Source organism: Thunnus albacares, chromosome 2 (assembly GCF_914725855.1).
Source record: "Thunnus albacares chromosome 2, fThuAlb1.1, whole genome shotgun sequence".
In the NCBI taxonomy this organism is placed as follows: Eukaryota; Metazoa; Chordata; class Actinopteri; order Scombriformes; family Scombridae; genus Thunnus; species Thunnus albacares.
Genome location: NC_058107.1, coordinates 25,811,381 through 25,826,692, shown reverse-complemented (window position 1 = coordinate 25,826,692; position 15,312 = coordinate 25,811,381). Strand labels below are relative to the sequence as shown.

Here is a 15,312-nt window from a genome sequence, read left to right as displayed (position 1 = left end):
AGTATTGTAAGTTGCTGCATTTTAAATCAAAGAGATGTTCCTCTTATCTTTTTTCCTCTTGTTTAAATGTGCTATAATCACAGTGTTTACAGCCTTAGTTAATTTTCTTACTGTTTAAACTATGCATCCAGATGTTTTTATATAATTGATGTAAATGTGATGCAATACTTTATGGCATAATTCAAGGATTCAAATTGCAACAGTGATTAATAAAACTGTATAAAATTGTGAATGATCTGGCAGCTCCATTACATTCTGCTTGGCATTTGATCTATTATGAGGCCATGTAATTATGTTTCAAATGTTTGTAAACATGAGTGATTGATTCAACATTTTGCATGTGCTGTCACTTCCTTTACTGAGATTGTTTTGGTACATTTTTCATTTTGCAGACATCTACTTAGTCACATATTTCCCAGGGAAGTGAAATCACGCTCAACATGCAGCATGAACTCAAATGATTGAAGTCCCTTTTCTTTGCACTTATACACATTTTCTCTGAATAAGTGCAACATTACATTCAGTTATATTTGTTTTGTACCTTCCAGTTCCTCTGCATCCTCAGGCAGCAGCTCCACCACCAGCTCGCCATCCTCCTCTCCCCGGGCCAGCCAGCGAGAACAGGGGAAATGATAAGTCAGCACCACTTCCTGCATCTCCTCTCCCTCCTCGTCTTCATCTTCCTCATCCTTCTTCTTTTTCTTCTTCTTTTTCTTGTCCTCTTTTTTCTTCTCTTTGGGCACCAGGGCCATGATTAGATGTTTGACATCAACAGTCTCCAGGAACCAGCCAGCTCCGATCCCTGAGTTGTCATGACCGATGCGGATCTTGAAGACCTTTCCCACATCTTTGGCCTCTCTCTGGGGAACAGTGGGGAGGAGAGGTACAACAAGTGGTATTTGCTTGAATTTTTAATGCTTTAATATTGAAGTATTGCTTTTGGAGCCACTAAAATCCCAAGCTTTGATACCTTGAATATTTCTGTGGTGTTCCGCTCAAAGTTGTTGGATCTGCTTTTGAGTGTGATGACCTCCGTCTTCCCTTTGTCACCGTAGATCTGGATGAACACTCTGGCGTTTGTGCCGGCAAACATCACATCTCCAGTCACTACTGTAATCTCATAGTTAATAACTGGAAAAGACAGATTAACAAATGTAGACAGACACAAATTATTTTGGTCTGCACACAAACAGTATAGTGTGTGTGTGTGTGTGTGTGTGCATGTATTGGCTTTTGTGTATTTGTATGCATGAAACATTTGCACAATGCACATACATAAAGAAGGTTTTGACAGGAAGACTGGTGTGCAGTCAAAATTCATCGATCTTGTTTTTAATCATATTGCCACAATAACAAAAGGCTTTTTAACTTTGGTCATTTTTGGAGCAAAATTTACAAGTTCTTAAACAAACAGCCTTTACAAGAAAGTAATAATGAAAGAAAACTAATACAAAACTATGTAATAATAATAATAACACACATTTACTCTGGGAAAATTTGGCTGAACTCATTGTTTAAACAATGGTTGAACTTTAAATTTTAGTTGAAATGGAATTGAGGTCTTGAGGTTATTTGTTAAAGAAGCAGAAAACAGCTGAATTTTTCTTAGTCAAGATCAATTACTAGCACTTCACAATGTCAGATATACAAAGCATGTATGCCTTCTAAAGGTGTGAGTGTGTGTTGTTTACATTGTTCCATGTCCAGGATCTCACTGGGGTAAATCTCCACCTCTGTCTTGCCGTCAGCTTCATCCTTGCACAGCCAGCGGTGACTGGGGAACATGTAGTGCTTTCCAGTGACTGGAACCATGATCTGAACACTGTCCAAGAACCAGCCGGCACGCATGCCTTCATTGGTGTGGCCGATCATCATTCGGTTGATCTGGAGTAAAACAACCTTGTTAAATACATGATAATCTTAACATGTTTACTGAGAAGTCAGATGGAAACAGGTTTATAAAATAGAAACATACAGAAACATTTACTGTATGTGCTGAATTTTAGGTTTCATCATTTTTGTACAGTTTCTGAACCTTTCCTTTGACTTCACACTAGGACTGAAAATATACTGATCACTTATTATCCTCTCTTTCTACAAATAGACTTATCACCCTTTTCATCTTGGGAACCATATCTGCAGGACCAAAAGCTCTAAATTAATACACAGTGCTTGCACAAACTAGTTAAGGTCCTATGAAGGCAACTGACTATTTTGCTAATCCTCTGCAGTATAATTTCTTGATTGTAATAACATGATGTTTATCATGGGGTTAATCTGTTATTACTATGGGTTAATTAGCGTTGGTGCTACTCGCTGACAAGGCCATATTTATCAGAGACACCTGATAATTGTAGACTGAATACTTATTGAAGATTGTTTCTAAATCTTCCTCACAGCAAAGTATTATTACCACCAGATCTCTAACCTGTCCAATTTCAAAGGTTTCCACTGTGAAGATGTCAATGCGGCCCGTCTCAAAGTAGTTCCCCAGGTTGTTGTCAGAGACCAACAGCATCATCTTACTGGTGTCACCTTTCTCCCCGTAGAGCTTGACAAACACGTTGGAGTCCGAACTGCCGCCAGGGATGTCACCTGTCTTCACTGCGATGTGATATTCAACATCTGGTACACACACACACACACACACACATACACACACACACACACACACACACACACACAGATATACTGTATATAAGTTTCAACATAAGATGGCTTCAAGTTTAGTTGTAAAAGTTAAAATAAAACTCAATTTTCTCAAATTTACTGTAAAGGCGTTGCCCATCTGAGAATGGCACCAACTCTCTAACAATCTGTCCATCATCCTCGTTGCGGTCCAGCCATCTGCACAGCACACGCAATGAAGACACTGTAATCCCATGAATTACATACAAAAAAACACCTGTAATATTTGTACAGCACATATTTCACTTGGACACTGAGATTTAGTGTCACCTCACCTGTTACAGGGGAATTCTACAGCGTTCGCCTCAGCCTGCCCCTCTTCTCTTACAATCACTTTATTAAGAAACCAGCCGCAGCCTCCACCTTTGCCGTCATGTCCAATCCTCACCCTGTGGACCTGCCCGATGGCTACGGCCTCGATTATAAACTCGTCCAACTGAGAAGACCAACAACAGCAAGAAACATGACTTTATAGTGTCTTGTTATACTGTATGTTAAACAGAAGAGTGTGTGCTGAAGACTAGCTGACAAAAGACATCTTTGTTGAATTAGCAGATACACTTATATGATTAGTTACTGCATGCTTCCAGTATTTGTACTACAAATACTGTAAAACATGGCCAATCAGGGCTGCAGCTATGAATATTTTCACTTGGTCTGCAAAATATCAGCATGTAGTAAACAATGCCCAACACAGTTTCCCAGAGTTGATATTCAAATAGCTTTTTTTGAACGATCAGCAGTCCAAAACCTCAAAAATGTTCAATTTCCTATTTATTTTCCTATCTTGGAGAACAAAGAGAATCTTCCAAAATTCACATTTGAGAAGCTGAAACCACAAACTTTTTGCAATTTTTTCCTTGAAAAATTATATACACAATGAATCATCAATTAGTTATTGTTGCCAATTAATTCTGTTTCGATCAGCTAATCAATTTAACAACAAATTGTTTCAGCTCTAATGGATATAAAGCACTGTTAATTAAAATTAGGTGAGATTACAGTCAGAAAAAAGAAACCAGTGATAAACTATTTTGATAATCGATTAATCGTTTTGTCATTTAGTCATTTTTCAAGAAAAAATACTAAAATTCTCTTGTTCCACCTTCTAAAATGTGAATATTTTTTGGTATCTTTAGTCCTGAATAACTGAATATCTTTGAGTTATGGACTGTTGTCATTGCACCTTGGGCTTTTGGAGAGAGTGATCACCATTTTTCAACATTTTCTGACATTTTATAGACCAAACAACTAATCAATAAGTCGAGAAAATAATAAACAGATAAATTGACAATGAAAATAGTTATTAGTTGCAGCCCTAGTACATATTCATCTATATGCAGATGCCAGCACCTCTTGCTCTGAAGTACATATTTTGCATAAAAACTCTTCACTCTTTCAGGCTAGCTTAGAGTTTGGATCGATTTTATTTGCAGCTAAGTGGTTGACAGCTAATTGGGTTGATAAAAAGCACACTGATTAGTGATTGGTGTGTACAAATGAGAGGAATAGGATTTAGCCTATTTATTGGATGGGAGTGAGATTTATTTTGATTTTAAAATTGAAAGAAGCAACAACCTAGAGGCTGTTAAAACCATAACTAAGTCTGTTAGAATGTGGCCTGAGGCCGCCGTTTCTCAGCACCAGGGTTGCTTTAAGGCCACAGACTGGGATATATTTGCAGGGAGGAATATACTACCACATACCACATAAATTACTGTGTGGACAATATTACCAGCAGGCTGATCTGTGTATTTCCCTCCTATACTTCTAACTCCATCATTAAATTTGCAGATGATATCACAGTGCTCAGCCTGTCAAACAATGATGAGTCTGCGTATAGGAGTAAAGTACAAAAGCTGGCAGTATAGTATAAGTCCCTACATAAATGCAGTGGAGAAGGTTGCCAACTTCAAGTTCCTGGGCCTGACAGAGTCCTGGGGCACCAATACCGCCTCAGTGACTGGGAAAGCTCAACAGCACACTCTTTGAAGTGAGAAAACTGAAGAAAGCAAACCTATCGCTGCAGCTTCTGGTGAATTTCTACCACTGTGTCATAGAAAGTGTGCTGATAAACTGTGTGTCAGTGTGGTTCACCGGTTGCATGAAGGCATCTTTTTAATATCTATTTTATTCTAAGTAACTATTTCATTCTGTTCCTTTCTATTTTATTACCACTTTATTACCACTATCTTACATTTTGCACTACTACAGGGAGATGCTTTGCTGTTTCATTGTTTTATACAATGACAATAAAGATACTTGGACTTGGATGTACTGTTGGATGTACCCACATTTCCTTTCTCAAACTTGTTGATGTTGTTTTTGCAGTTGACAAGCTCTCGATCTCCGGTGTCCCCTGAGTCTCCAATCAGATTGAGAAAAACGGAGGCATCTGTGCCACTGCCACCCATGGTCCCAGTGCAAACAGTCACTCTGTACTTTATCACTGTAGAATAGAATCACATTAGTTATTCAAGTTGTACTTTTTTTTCTCTATATTAAATGAATACAAATATAAATTCGTACATACAGGGCAGCGGCTCAGCGATTAGTTCTCCGGTGGCAGGTAACTCCCTCACAACCTCATTGTCGTCTTCATTCGTGTCCAGCCAGCGCTCACAGGGAAATGTATACTTCTCCTTTGTTAATGTTTTCATCAGAGTTGCCTAAGTGGAGAAAGGTAATGCTGGGGAGCTATGATTTGAGATTTGAGTGAATGGATGTCTTGCTGAACTCCTTCACTATCCTCTGAACTCTCTCCTTATGTTACTTTAAGGTATGTGAAACACTTAATTTGCCTTAGGCCAATTTTATTCAAAAATGATTTATCTGCCTTCTGGTTGAATCAAATATTTAAACTTGAGATACTCTGTCATTTCAATTACATGTCTGTTATGAACTGAGGATAGAGAGCTATCTTAATATCCTATATTCCACGTTAACTAGCATATATAGAATTTATAATATTAATATAGAATCACAAAAACAAATATTTATCGTCAATGAAACGTTGTCAGAAATGGATGTGAGTGATGTCATACTGACATGATAGATATTCATTTGCACTCTTATTAGATATTTGAGATTTCCTCACCTTACTAAGATGCCATCCTGCAAAAGGATTTCTCTTCTCATGCCAGATACGGAGTTTGGTCAGTTTTCCCAAATCAGGCAGCTCAACCTAAGATCCCAGCAGGTTAAAAGCAGACAGTTCACAACATCGTCATTGATCTGATATTAATGGATACTTACCATGAACCTGTCCACCTGTCCCTGTTCAAAATTATCTGTTTTGTTGTCCAGTCTGATCTCGTCCGACTTGCCCTTCTCTCCATACACCTGGAAGGAGATACCTGCGTCGGTTCCTGCATTGGACAGATCTGACGTCCAGATCCACAAGGACCAGGGGTGCTCTAAAGGAGAAACAAAGCTCTGATTTAGGAGTGCTGTTTGGTTGATTATATTCTAGATCAGATTATCAGTCTCCCACTATCTTCAACAATTGTTTGTTACTGTGACTGAGAGTTAAATATAGCTTCTCCCTTGCTCTTGTTAACACATTTGTGTGCAGCAGTTGCCTGTATGATTTCTTGGACTGGTTTGGAAAATGTAAGTGAGAGAATATATACAACTCACTCAACACTTCAGTGGAGAAGCTTAAAAAGTTTTGCTTGTTGAAACATCATCTCTAGGCAGTTAACTCTAAACTATACATTTGTGAAGTTTTACAAAGATAAAGAAAGGCAGTGGAGGAACCATGCTGGTTCAAATTTGTGTGGACAAAAAAATAAAAACAAAGAAGAGAAAACACAAATTCTATACATTTATACATTTGAGAACCAGAGGAAAACATATACAGTTCATAACAACCACACTGACATATCAACTTCACTTAAAAGGAGATATTTGATTCCATTTGAAGGAACATACTGTTAACAAAAACACAGAAACAACAACACTGTAGAAAGAAGTTTGTGTGCACAGTGATTACGGAATTGTTTGATTGATTGATGTAATATTTTAGTTCTTCTATTTCTATTCTAATTTTTTTGGCAAATAAGAGATTTACTGCCACTGCACACTCAACCATTATTTCTAACATTCAGCTTACTTTTCTGTCTTTTCTGCCTGAGTGAGACCATCTCGTAGAGCTCTCGCTCTATTAGCCCATCTCCCTCCCTCTCATCCAGCCATTTACTACACGGGAAGGTCTGCTCAATCCCTGTGAACGGACAGTACACCACCACCTGCAAAAACAACCACGCAATGTTCAGTTCAATCAGTTCACAATAAATCACCATATTATCATGTGTGCACATGTGTATACCTTCTCACAGTACCACCCAGCACTGACTCCTCCGTTGTCGTGTCCGATGGTCACCCTACTGAGTGGGCTGAGGAGCGCAGCGATCTCAACATTGAAGATGTCTGTCAGGTCACGCTCAAACTTTCCTCCTTCCAGGAACACCTGGATCAAATATGTTGAGGTAAGGTTGATGGAAATGGTGGTTCATCCACTTTAAGACTAATATACCCAGAAGAGATTTAATCAAATTCATACTCAGTGGGCTGAATTTATAAACACCGACCTAGAAATGTGTTTGATGGGATGTTTTCATTGGCAGCATGTATGGTTGTTGGTTTTTGTTCAAGAATTCTGCCCATATGTTAAATGACAACCAAATCATATGGTGTTATTGCAATAAACAGCAAGCAAACAAAGTAGGGTTTGATTATTTTCATTATTGATATATCTGTCGATTAATTGATTAATCATTTTATCTATAAAATCTATAAAAATTGTGAAAAATTCCTGCTGTAATTTCCCAGAATCAAAGAAGACATCTTACTATGTCTTGTCTTGTCCGACCAGCAGTCCAAAACCAAAAGATAATTAGTTTACTATCATGTATAACAAAGTAAATCAATAAATCATCACACTTGAGAAGCTGAAACCAGCTAATATGGTATTTTAGCTTAAAAAATTACAAATAGTTGCCAATTACTTTTCTCTCAATTGACTAAGTGATTAATAGTAGCTCTAGTGTGTAATCTAGGTAGTAAATTATGTACAAATAGCCACCACTGCTAAACAAACAAAAATACAGCTCCTACAGAAAATCAAAGTCTATTAACAGGAAAAGATGCAGCAGTTATGACCTCACTGTTTGCTTGACGCACAATCAGGCTCTTTGGCTGATCTATTTCATCCTCACTCATCAGCTTGCTCTCTTAGGTCAAATAAGCTAAATTTACTGTCTGTTTTACTCACCCGCCTAAAGACCTGTGGTGATTGAGCTTTTGAGGCTGTATAGCACCTAAACTGTGAAATGGTCTGTCCACACCTTTAAGGTCTGCTGATTATGTGGATTCTTTTAAAAGGTGGCTAAAGACATATCTGTTTAGACAGGTGTTTGAGTAATGTGTATGCACCAAGTCTGCATTTTATGTATTTATTGTGTATTTTCATTATGTATTATGTTTTTTAGTTTTGCACCTTTTAAACATGTGGCTCAGGTGGTCACTTCATCTTCTATGTTTTTTCTCTTGTATGTTGTATAATTCTCTTGTAAAGCACTTTGTGACTTATGCCTGTAAAAACTGCTATACAAATAAATTTTACTTACTTACTCACAAGTTATGTTTAGGAAGTGCAAAACGCTCCAGAGCTAATGACCATTTAACACTGAAGATATAATATTTAACACTATATATTTAACACTGAATAAAATAAAAATCCTACAAATTATTTCTAGAACAAACCTAATTTAATGCATTACATAATAAAATATATGTATACAGTAAATATTCCTTCATATACTCAAGTAAAAACTACAACTGCAGCCTTTCTTTTTTGCATTAATTGTAAGGTCTTGCACCGTTTCTTGTGTTCAATCTCTTCTCGTTACCTTGCCACTATTCTTCATGCCTTTCGAGCCGTGCATCACGATGTGGATTTTGGAGTTAGTCCCGGCCCCTCGGATGTTCCCTGTCACAATCTGGACGTTGTACACAATACCTGGCGGGCACAGCTACATGTCAGTCTATCAGAGTCTCTGCCAGCAGGTCACTGTGGTTCACAGCACCTAAGCTCCCAAGGGAGCTGAGCAGGAACCAGATCAACTAGATCAAAACATTGATAGTCTGACCCGAGAATTAATGATCACACAGTGGGCCTCTGGCAAGCTGGAAAGAAAACACATTTATCTTTTTGGGCTGAATAAGTAAGTATAAAACAACAAATTATCTGTTCTTTGGCAATAGAAATTTAATTTGCTTCCAATCCTTTCTGGAATAATTTTCAGACCAGGCAAGCAAATTCTTTTCACTGCCAGAATTCAAATTGAGGCAAATAATTTAGAGGAAACAGACTGTCTGTTTCTTGAAATATGGCTAGACATTTACTTGTCTTATTGTTTTAAATTGCTATGGATGTGACCTTTCTTTTGAGAAATGATCATGTGTGTTTTCCAGGCTCGTAGACATCTCACCTGTGGGCTGGCTCCCTCCCACCAAAATGTCCCTCTGTATTTTTCCATCATCTTCATCGATGGCAAACCACCGACTGACTGGAAATTCATACACTGTTTTGTTTCCCAGATCATCCAAAATCACCTGCATACACAGAAACAAAACAACAGAACAAGCTTGTAATCATAGCAATTATGTGATGGCGATCTATTGTGCCTAAACTTATAAAAAGTTACAGTAAAGCAAGACAATTTCCTTTGAGTTGCAGAGGCGGTCAGTACGATGGGTCACACTGGATGAAGAAGTCTGAAGTCTGTTGATCTTAAAATTGAATGTATAATCCCATATTTACAGTTAATGAATTTATGAACTGTATAAACTAATTTAAACTTTGCTTGCTCTTATATTTGTCACTTTGTGTCTATTAAACCCATGTAGGTCTCTTAAATGTAAGAGATTTAAATAAAAACTTTTCTCATTGTATATAAGCTTCAGGAACAACAAAACACAACAAGTGAACCAAAGCCAATACAACATAATATTTACCTCCAAATACATACATATATATATGCATAATGTATCATCATTAGAAAACATTGCTGATTACATTTGTATGAGCTTCTCAAGGCAGCACAAAGCAGATGTTAGCTGTTAATACGATATGATTCATTCTTGGTGTCACTGCTGATCTTTGGTGTCATGGTGCTGCAGTCACTGGCAAATCCTCCGACTCATCTGTCTGTTTGCTGCAAGGCAATCCCTTAATGAGGTATGGTTTCCCTTTACACACAGGATAGTATAGGATGACGACATGTGTGAGTGTGTGTGTGCGTTTGTCTGAATGAACTCATCTCTCAGTTGTGCACGCTGTATGTGTTGGAGGAGCAGGCACACCAGGCTCAGATGAGAAGACTGAGAGGAAATAAGAGGATCACATGTCTTAAGTACCTCTGCACATGCAGAACTATGCAGAATGAGATCCAGTAAGAAGCCAAGACAGAGTTTTGTTTAAAGATAAGGTATAGTAAAACCCTTAAGTTACACATTATGTAACAAATGAAAGCAGCGCATGTCCTGTTAATATCTGTCTTGGGAATTGATAAAGGGGGAATAGTTTTGGGCCTAAAAGTTATGTATTTCAAATACATTTCTAGGTTACTAAAGAAACACAGTCTTGTAAACAATGTGTGTTCAGTTTTACCTTATCCACAAACCATCCTGCTGAGGAGCCTTTGTTATTGTGGCCGATAGTGACTTTTCTCACTTTGCCCAAGTTTGGTGCTTCTATGGTGAATTTGTCCTCTGTGCCTTTTTCAAAGTTATTTTTCTTGTTGTCAAGTAGCCTTTCCCCTAAAATAAGAAAACGATTAGTACATTATATAAAATAATCCTAATTTAAATCCAAGTGTCTCTGTTTTCTTACCTGTGTCTCCAAACTCCCCAAAGATATTGATGAAGACATCTGCATCTGTTCCACTGCCTTTTACATCAGCAGTAAAAACCGTCACCACATATTTATTATCTAGGAAATTAAGACAAATTCAAAAAAAACCAAAAACATTTTAAAGCACAAAACAAAAACATCAAAATAAATATTGTCCATGTGCAACCACTGATGTGAATTAAGTGAAAACTGATTCCTGATTTTTATATTCCATGCTCTGGCTGATTCACTTAATTAATCACTAGAGGAGAAATGGAGATGCCGCAAATACTAACTTTAGGGATTTGTACAAAAATGATACCTTATATAAGCTCATATTAGTGTTACATACATTTGGGCATTTCCATGGGGTCCATGCTGCCCAGCAGGTCTCTGACATAAAGGCAGTCTCCCTCCACTTTACTGAGCCAGTTGTTACAAGCAAAGTAGAACCTCAGGTGAGGCCTGATCACATCTGTAATCATCACTCTGTCCAGGAACCAGCTGGGATTCAGGCCGGTGTTATCGTGCTCAATCCTGAAGCAACAGATGAAAGATAAATTAATCTCATTCTACTTGAAAACAAATGCAGGGTAGTCAGCACAACCTGAGCACAAAAACCTGCTTTAATGAGTCTAAATCCGATACAAGCTCAGCAGTGTTTGGCCCAGATCAAACTATATTGTCATAAGAATAACAATATTTCATTTCTCACATACCGTATCTTCTTCAAAGATCCAACATTGTGAGTTCTAATCCTGAACACATCAGTTTTAGCCCTCTCAAATGCAGTGCGACTCCTGAAATAGCAAAATAGTAAAAAGTTGACTGTGAAGTCAACAATGGCCATGCTCTAAAACGTCTGCAGACGTGAATCTCATAATCTTTTAACAACACTAAATTCACAAAAAATCCAACAAACAGGAAAGCATAAAGTAAAACTAAAAATATTCTACATTCACAACCAGTGCATAAGAGAACCAAAAACCTTTAACTGATAACATCATGCAGCAGATCATGCCATGCATGCAAACAGTTTGCAAATTCAACTCCAAATATACATCACACATGTCTGAGCAGTCATTCTTTCACCTCCACCCACTGCATCAAGAAATAAATACCTCTTCTCTGTGCTGTTAAAGTGGAAAATATGACAAAGTTAGTTAGTTTTAGTTCAAGCACAAGAACCCGTTCAATCACATGTGGAGTCTAACTGGCCGAGGTCATAACTGAGGCCTTTTACTGGTACAGGGCAATGAAACAATTTAATCTATGTTCAACATGACAAGTACAGACAAACTAACATTCAAATTCTAGTAGAAGAACTCACTTGCTCGCCAGATGGACTTTGGGAGTGATGCCATAGTCTCCGAACAGAGTGACAAACACGTTGGCATCGGTGCCTGCTCCTCTCTCATCACCAGTGATGGTCACCACTTCATACACTGGAGGGTTGAATGACATAATAAAAATGGAAATGTTTTAGAAAGGAGATACACAGTATGGTTACTGTGCAAAAGCGTATGTGGAGACAGCACGGTGAGGTACAGTAGTGAACAGATACACAGTGTTCAGGTATAATGTGTGTGTGTTTTTGTACTTTTATCCCTTTGAGAATTTTTTTAGGTTTTTTTAACTCTTCAGAAAGGATTTTGTTGGGAAATCATGTCACAGCATATGATTTTATCTCTTAAATGTATTTAATTTCTTCGGTAAAAGCCTTGCACACCCGCATTCTCATCTCTTCCTTCTGTTTAGACCTCCACTCAGCTTAAAGTCCCCCTCCAATCAAAAATGTGTTTTCTTCTTGTTCCTTCAGTTGGAAGTTTGAGCTTCACCTTCATTGTGCTCACCTTAAATCTGAGTTTAAGGCTTGTACCTATAATTACTATTGTGACATGATGACAAGTGTGGAACCAATCATGGTCCAGTATGCAATTTACGCAAGTGTGATGTGGAGCCTTGAAGCCTCCAGCGAAGAAGGAGACATCTTGTATCCAGCAGTTAAATGTACGAAATTAACTATATTTGCATATTCATAGATTCTGCATTCTTCAATAAGGGAGAGGGAGGAGATGTAATTTTAAGGATTTTTAACAGCTGTCCCTGACTCAGGAGTTTCACAGTCGACTCAGAGTCTGTGCTGCAGACCAATGCATCAAACTGCGTGGGAGGACACTTGCTGTGGGGGCTTTAGATTTAAGATTATTTAATAAAAAGTAGATTTTTAAGGATGTTCTTTATGGGTTGAGCCTTTTGTGAAGGTTATTAATTGATTATTAATGTCAAAAGAAATTCATTAAAAAATGGACTCAATTTGTTAAAATCTGCAGCACAACAGTACAGTACTAGTAAAAAATTAAATTAAATAGGGTTAATTGCTTTTATCACGCTGTCATTGAGGATTTCTGAAAAGTGCTAAAACCTGCAGTCTAATTAAAGGTTGGTGTGAATATGGAGTGAATGTGTTATAGAGTGAGAGAATATATGAGTGTTGATCAGATAACTATTCAGTATGGCTTCATAATTGAACAGTGAGAGCCAAAAAGGAACTTAAGAGGACTGTGAAGCTCTAATTAGGATGTGAACCCCCCCCCGTCCAGATTAGTGAGTGGCAGGTGTCATATAGCTGTAGGTTGAAGATAACATACTGACGATACGTGGATACTACTTCACTCGGTGTAATGTTACCAAGGCCATCATACTAAAACATGGGCACATTACTCCTGCAGCCACTCAGAATCCAGTCATTGCAATCAATCAATCAAGGATTCACTTCTCCTCTGGGTCTCGGATGTCTTTCCTCAAACAGGACTTAGATAAGATTGTTCTTAATGACATGAAACATTTTAACTCTGCACAGTTTAAAGAGAGACTATATGTTGGCAGTTACCTTTCTTTTTGTGATACTCATCTTCATAGTTCTCCACCTTTTCTGGCTCATAGTTTTGGAGCTCCTTCTCGTAGATTTCAACATAATTTTCAACCTTCTTCTTCTTGCCTTTTGTCTTCTTGGCGTCTTCATCGCTATCCCCCTTCACAGATCCTTTCTTCTTCTTGTCTTTCTTTTTCTTTTTCCCTTCCTCTTCATCCCCAGCTGCCTGCTCTTCCTCTTTCTCTGAGTCCTTCTTGGACTTTTTGTCCTTTGATCCCATTTTGTCTTTCACTGAGGACTTCTTTGTTCCTTTCTTAGTTGTCTGAATCACATCAGGGAGTTGTCCACCTCTCTTTTTACTTTTGGAGTCATTGTTGTTATCCTCATTATCTGTATCCTGGGACGCATTGCTCAATTCATCACCGCTCTCCTCTTTGGCTTTTTTCTTCTTGTTCTTGACCTTTTCTTTATTTTTCCCTTTTTTCTTGTTCCTCCTCACATCAGGGCCTGATGTGTCAGAATTGTATCCTTCTTCATCGCTGTCTTTAAACTTCTTCTTCAATCTCTCAGCATCCTCTGACTCACTCACCTGCTTACTCTTCTTCTTGAGCTTTGGTTTCTGATCCTCCGAGTCCTCGTCATCCACATCTTTGGTTTCATCCTCCGCTCTCTGTCTTGTTTTTTTCTTTTTCGTGGGCATCTTTAATTTATGTACTACCTTGTAACTGTAACTGATTCCTGTGTGCTCTGGTGTAACTTGATTAAACTGACCCTTGACTGCAGAGGAGTAACCCGCTGGCAGGACAGGTCCGAGTCAGAGCTCACAGACGGGTGTTTGGCAGGCGGCTAGGGAAGGCCCTCTCTGCTGGTGATCCCCATCGACAACAGCAGTAGATGCTCTGACCTCATTAAAAATGATAATCTGCTTGTTGTCACCTGACCAATGGAGGAGACCCTCCCTGGGACTGGAGAGCTGCCAGAAAATTCCAGAGTAGCATTACACTAATCCCACTTTTATAGAGTGAAACTGCAGTAACAAATAACTAAAGAATGATACAGGCCAACATACAGCAAAAGAGTGACATTATACGACACTCTGAATGATGAATGAACACAACAAAATTAAAAACATGTAGGAGGCTTGAAGATAAGCAGCTGTTTAGAGGCCTGTGGCCAACAGATGGCCTCCAAACGAGCAAATTACAAATGTATTTTGTAATACACACTGTTACAATGTTTCCTTTATCCAGTTTTCAAATGATTCCGGCTGTGATTATTAAGTACTATTTTTGAATTATAGCTCTCTCTGTGTGAGGGATTTTTGGCCACTGGGGGACTCCAAAATACACGTCCCTGATTATTAGTGTCTTGGTGCTATCTACCTTAAAAGCAGGACTTTATAAGATACTTCTTTATGTACATTATGAGGAACAAATAATAACAAGAAAAACATAGCGGGCCTGTTAGTTAGTTAATTATTCTTTAATGGTTACACCTGTGTTTACCCAGTTATTACAGGTCAAAATGTCTGCAGTGATAAGGGCCCATTATCCTATAAATGTCAGTTGTAGCCAGTAGGATATAGATCTTTTTTACCATTAACCTATTAATGTCAATCATATAGACACAAAGGTTATTAATTAAGAAAAACTGACCAAGGACACTTTCATTCAGTGACTTATAATACAAAGTAGCTTTGAACAATGGATGGTGCGCAAACATTTGTTTTTTTTTTGGGTATGTTTTTGTTGTTAGTTTTCAGGTCACTGTGGAAAATGAGACTCAGACTTTCAAAAAGCAATGCAATTAGTAGATAAACTTTTCCTCTGTTACAAAGACCACCCATGTTGTG

At 38.1% G+C, this 15,312-nt stretch overlaps 1 protein-coding gene across 1 annotated transcript in view; it reads right to left on the bottom strand.

The window, feature by feature from the left end:
- Window positions 1–14,160, bottom strand: part of loxhd1b (lipoxygenase homology PLAT domains 1b) — a 28,062-nt gene extending 13,902 nt beyond the window's left edge. The window contains exons 1-21 of the mRNA XM_044335949.1: window positions 13,479–14,160; window positions 11,916–12,030; window positions 11,707–11,718; window positions 11,305–11,385; window positions 10,938–11,122; window positions 10,586–10,684; window positions 10,364–10,512; window positions 9,183–9,306; window positions 8,601–8,710; window positions 7,019–7,159; window positions 6,803–6,938; window positions 5,944–6,104; window positions 5,786–5,872; window positions 5,222–5,357; window positions 4,983–5,137; window positions 2,964–3,124; window positions 2,771–2,847; window positions 2,429–2,625; window positions 1,692–1,884; window positions 971–1,131; window positions 542–860 (exon numbers count right to left, since the gene is read on the bottom strand). Coding sequence (XP_044191884.1) covers window positions 542–860; window positions 971–1,131; window positions 1,692–1,884; window positions 2,429–2,625; window positions 2,771–2,847; window positions 2,964–3,124; window positions 4,983–5,137; window positions 5,222–5,357; window positions 5,786–5,872; window positions 5,944–6,104; window positions 6,803–6,938; window positions 7,019–7,159; window positions 8,601–8,710; window positions 9,183–9,306; window positions 10,364–10,512; window positions 10,586–10,684; window positions 10,938–11,122; window positions 11,305–11,385; window positions 11,707–11,718; window positions 11,916–12,030; window positions 13,479–14,160 — 3,481 coding nt within the window. The remainder of the gene's footprint in view (window positions 1–541; window positions 861–970; window positions 1,132–1,691; window positions 1,885–2,428; window positions 2,626–2,770; window positions 2,848–2,963; window positions 3,125–4,982; window positions 5,138–5,221; window positions 5,358–5,785; window positions 5,873–5,943; window positions 6,105–6,802; window positions 6,939–7,018; window positions 7,160–8,600; window positions 8,711–9,182; window positions 9,307–10,363; window positions 10,513–10,585; window positions 10,685–10,937; window positions 11,123–11,304; window positions 11,386–11,706; window positions 11,719–11,915; window positions 12,031–13,478) is intronic.
- Window positions 14,161–15,312: the final 1,152 nt, after the last annotated feature.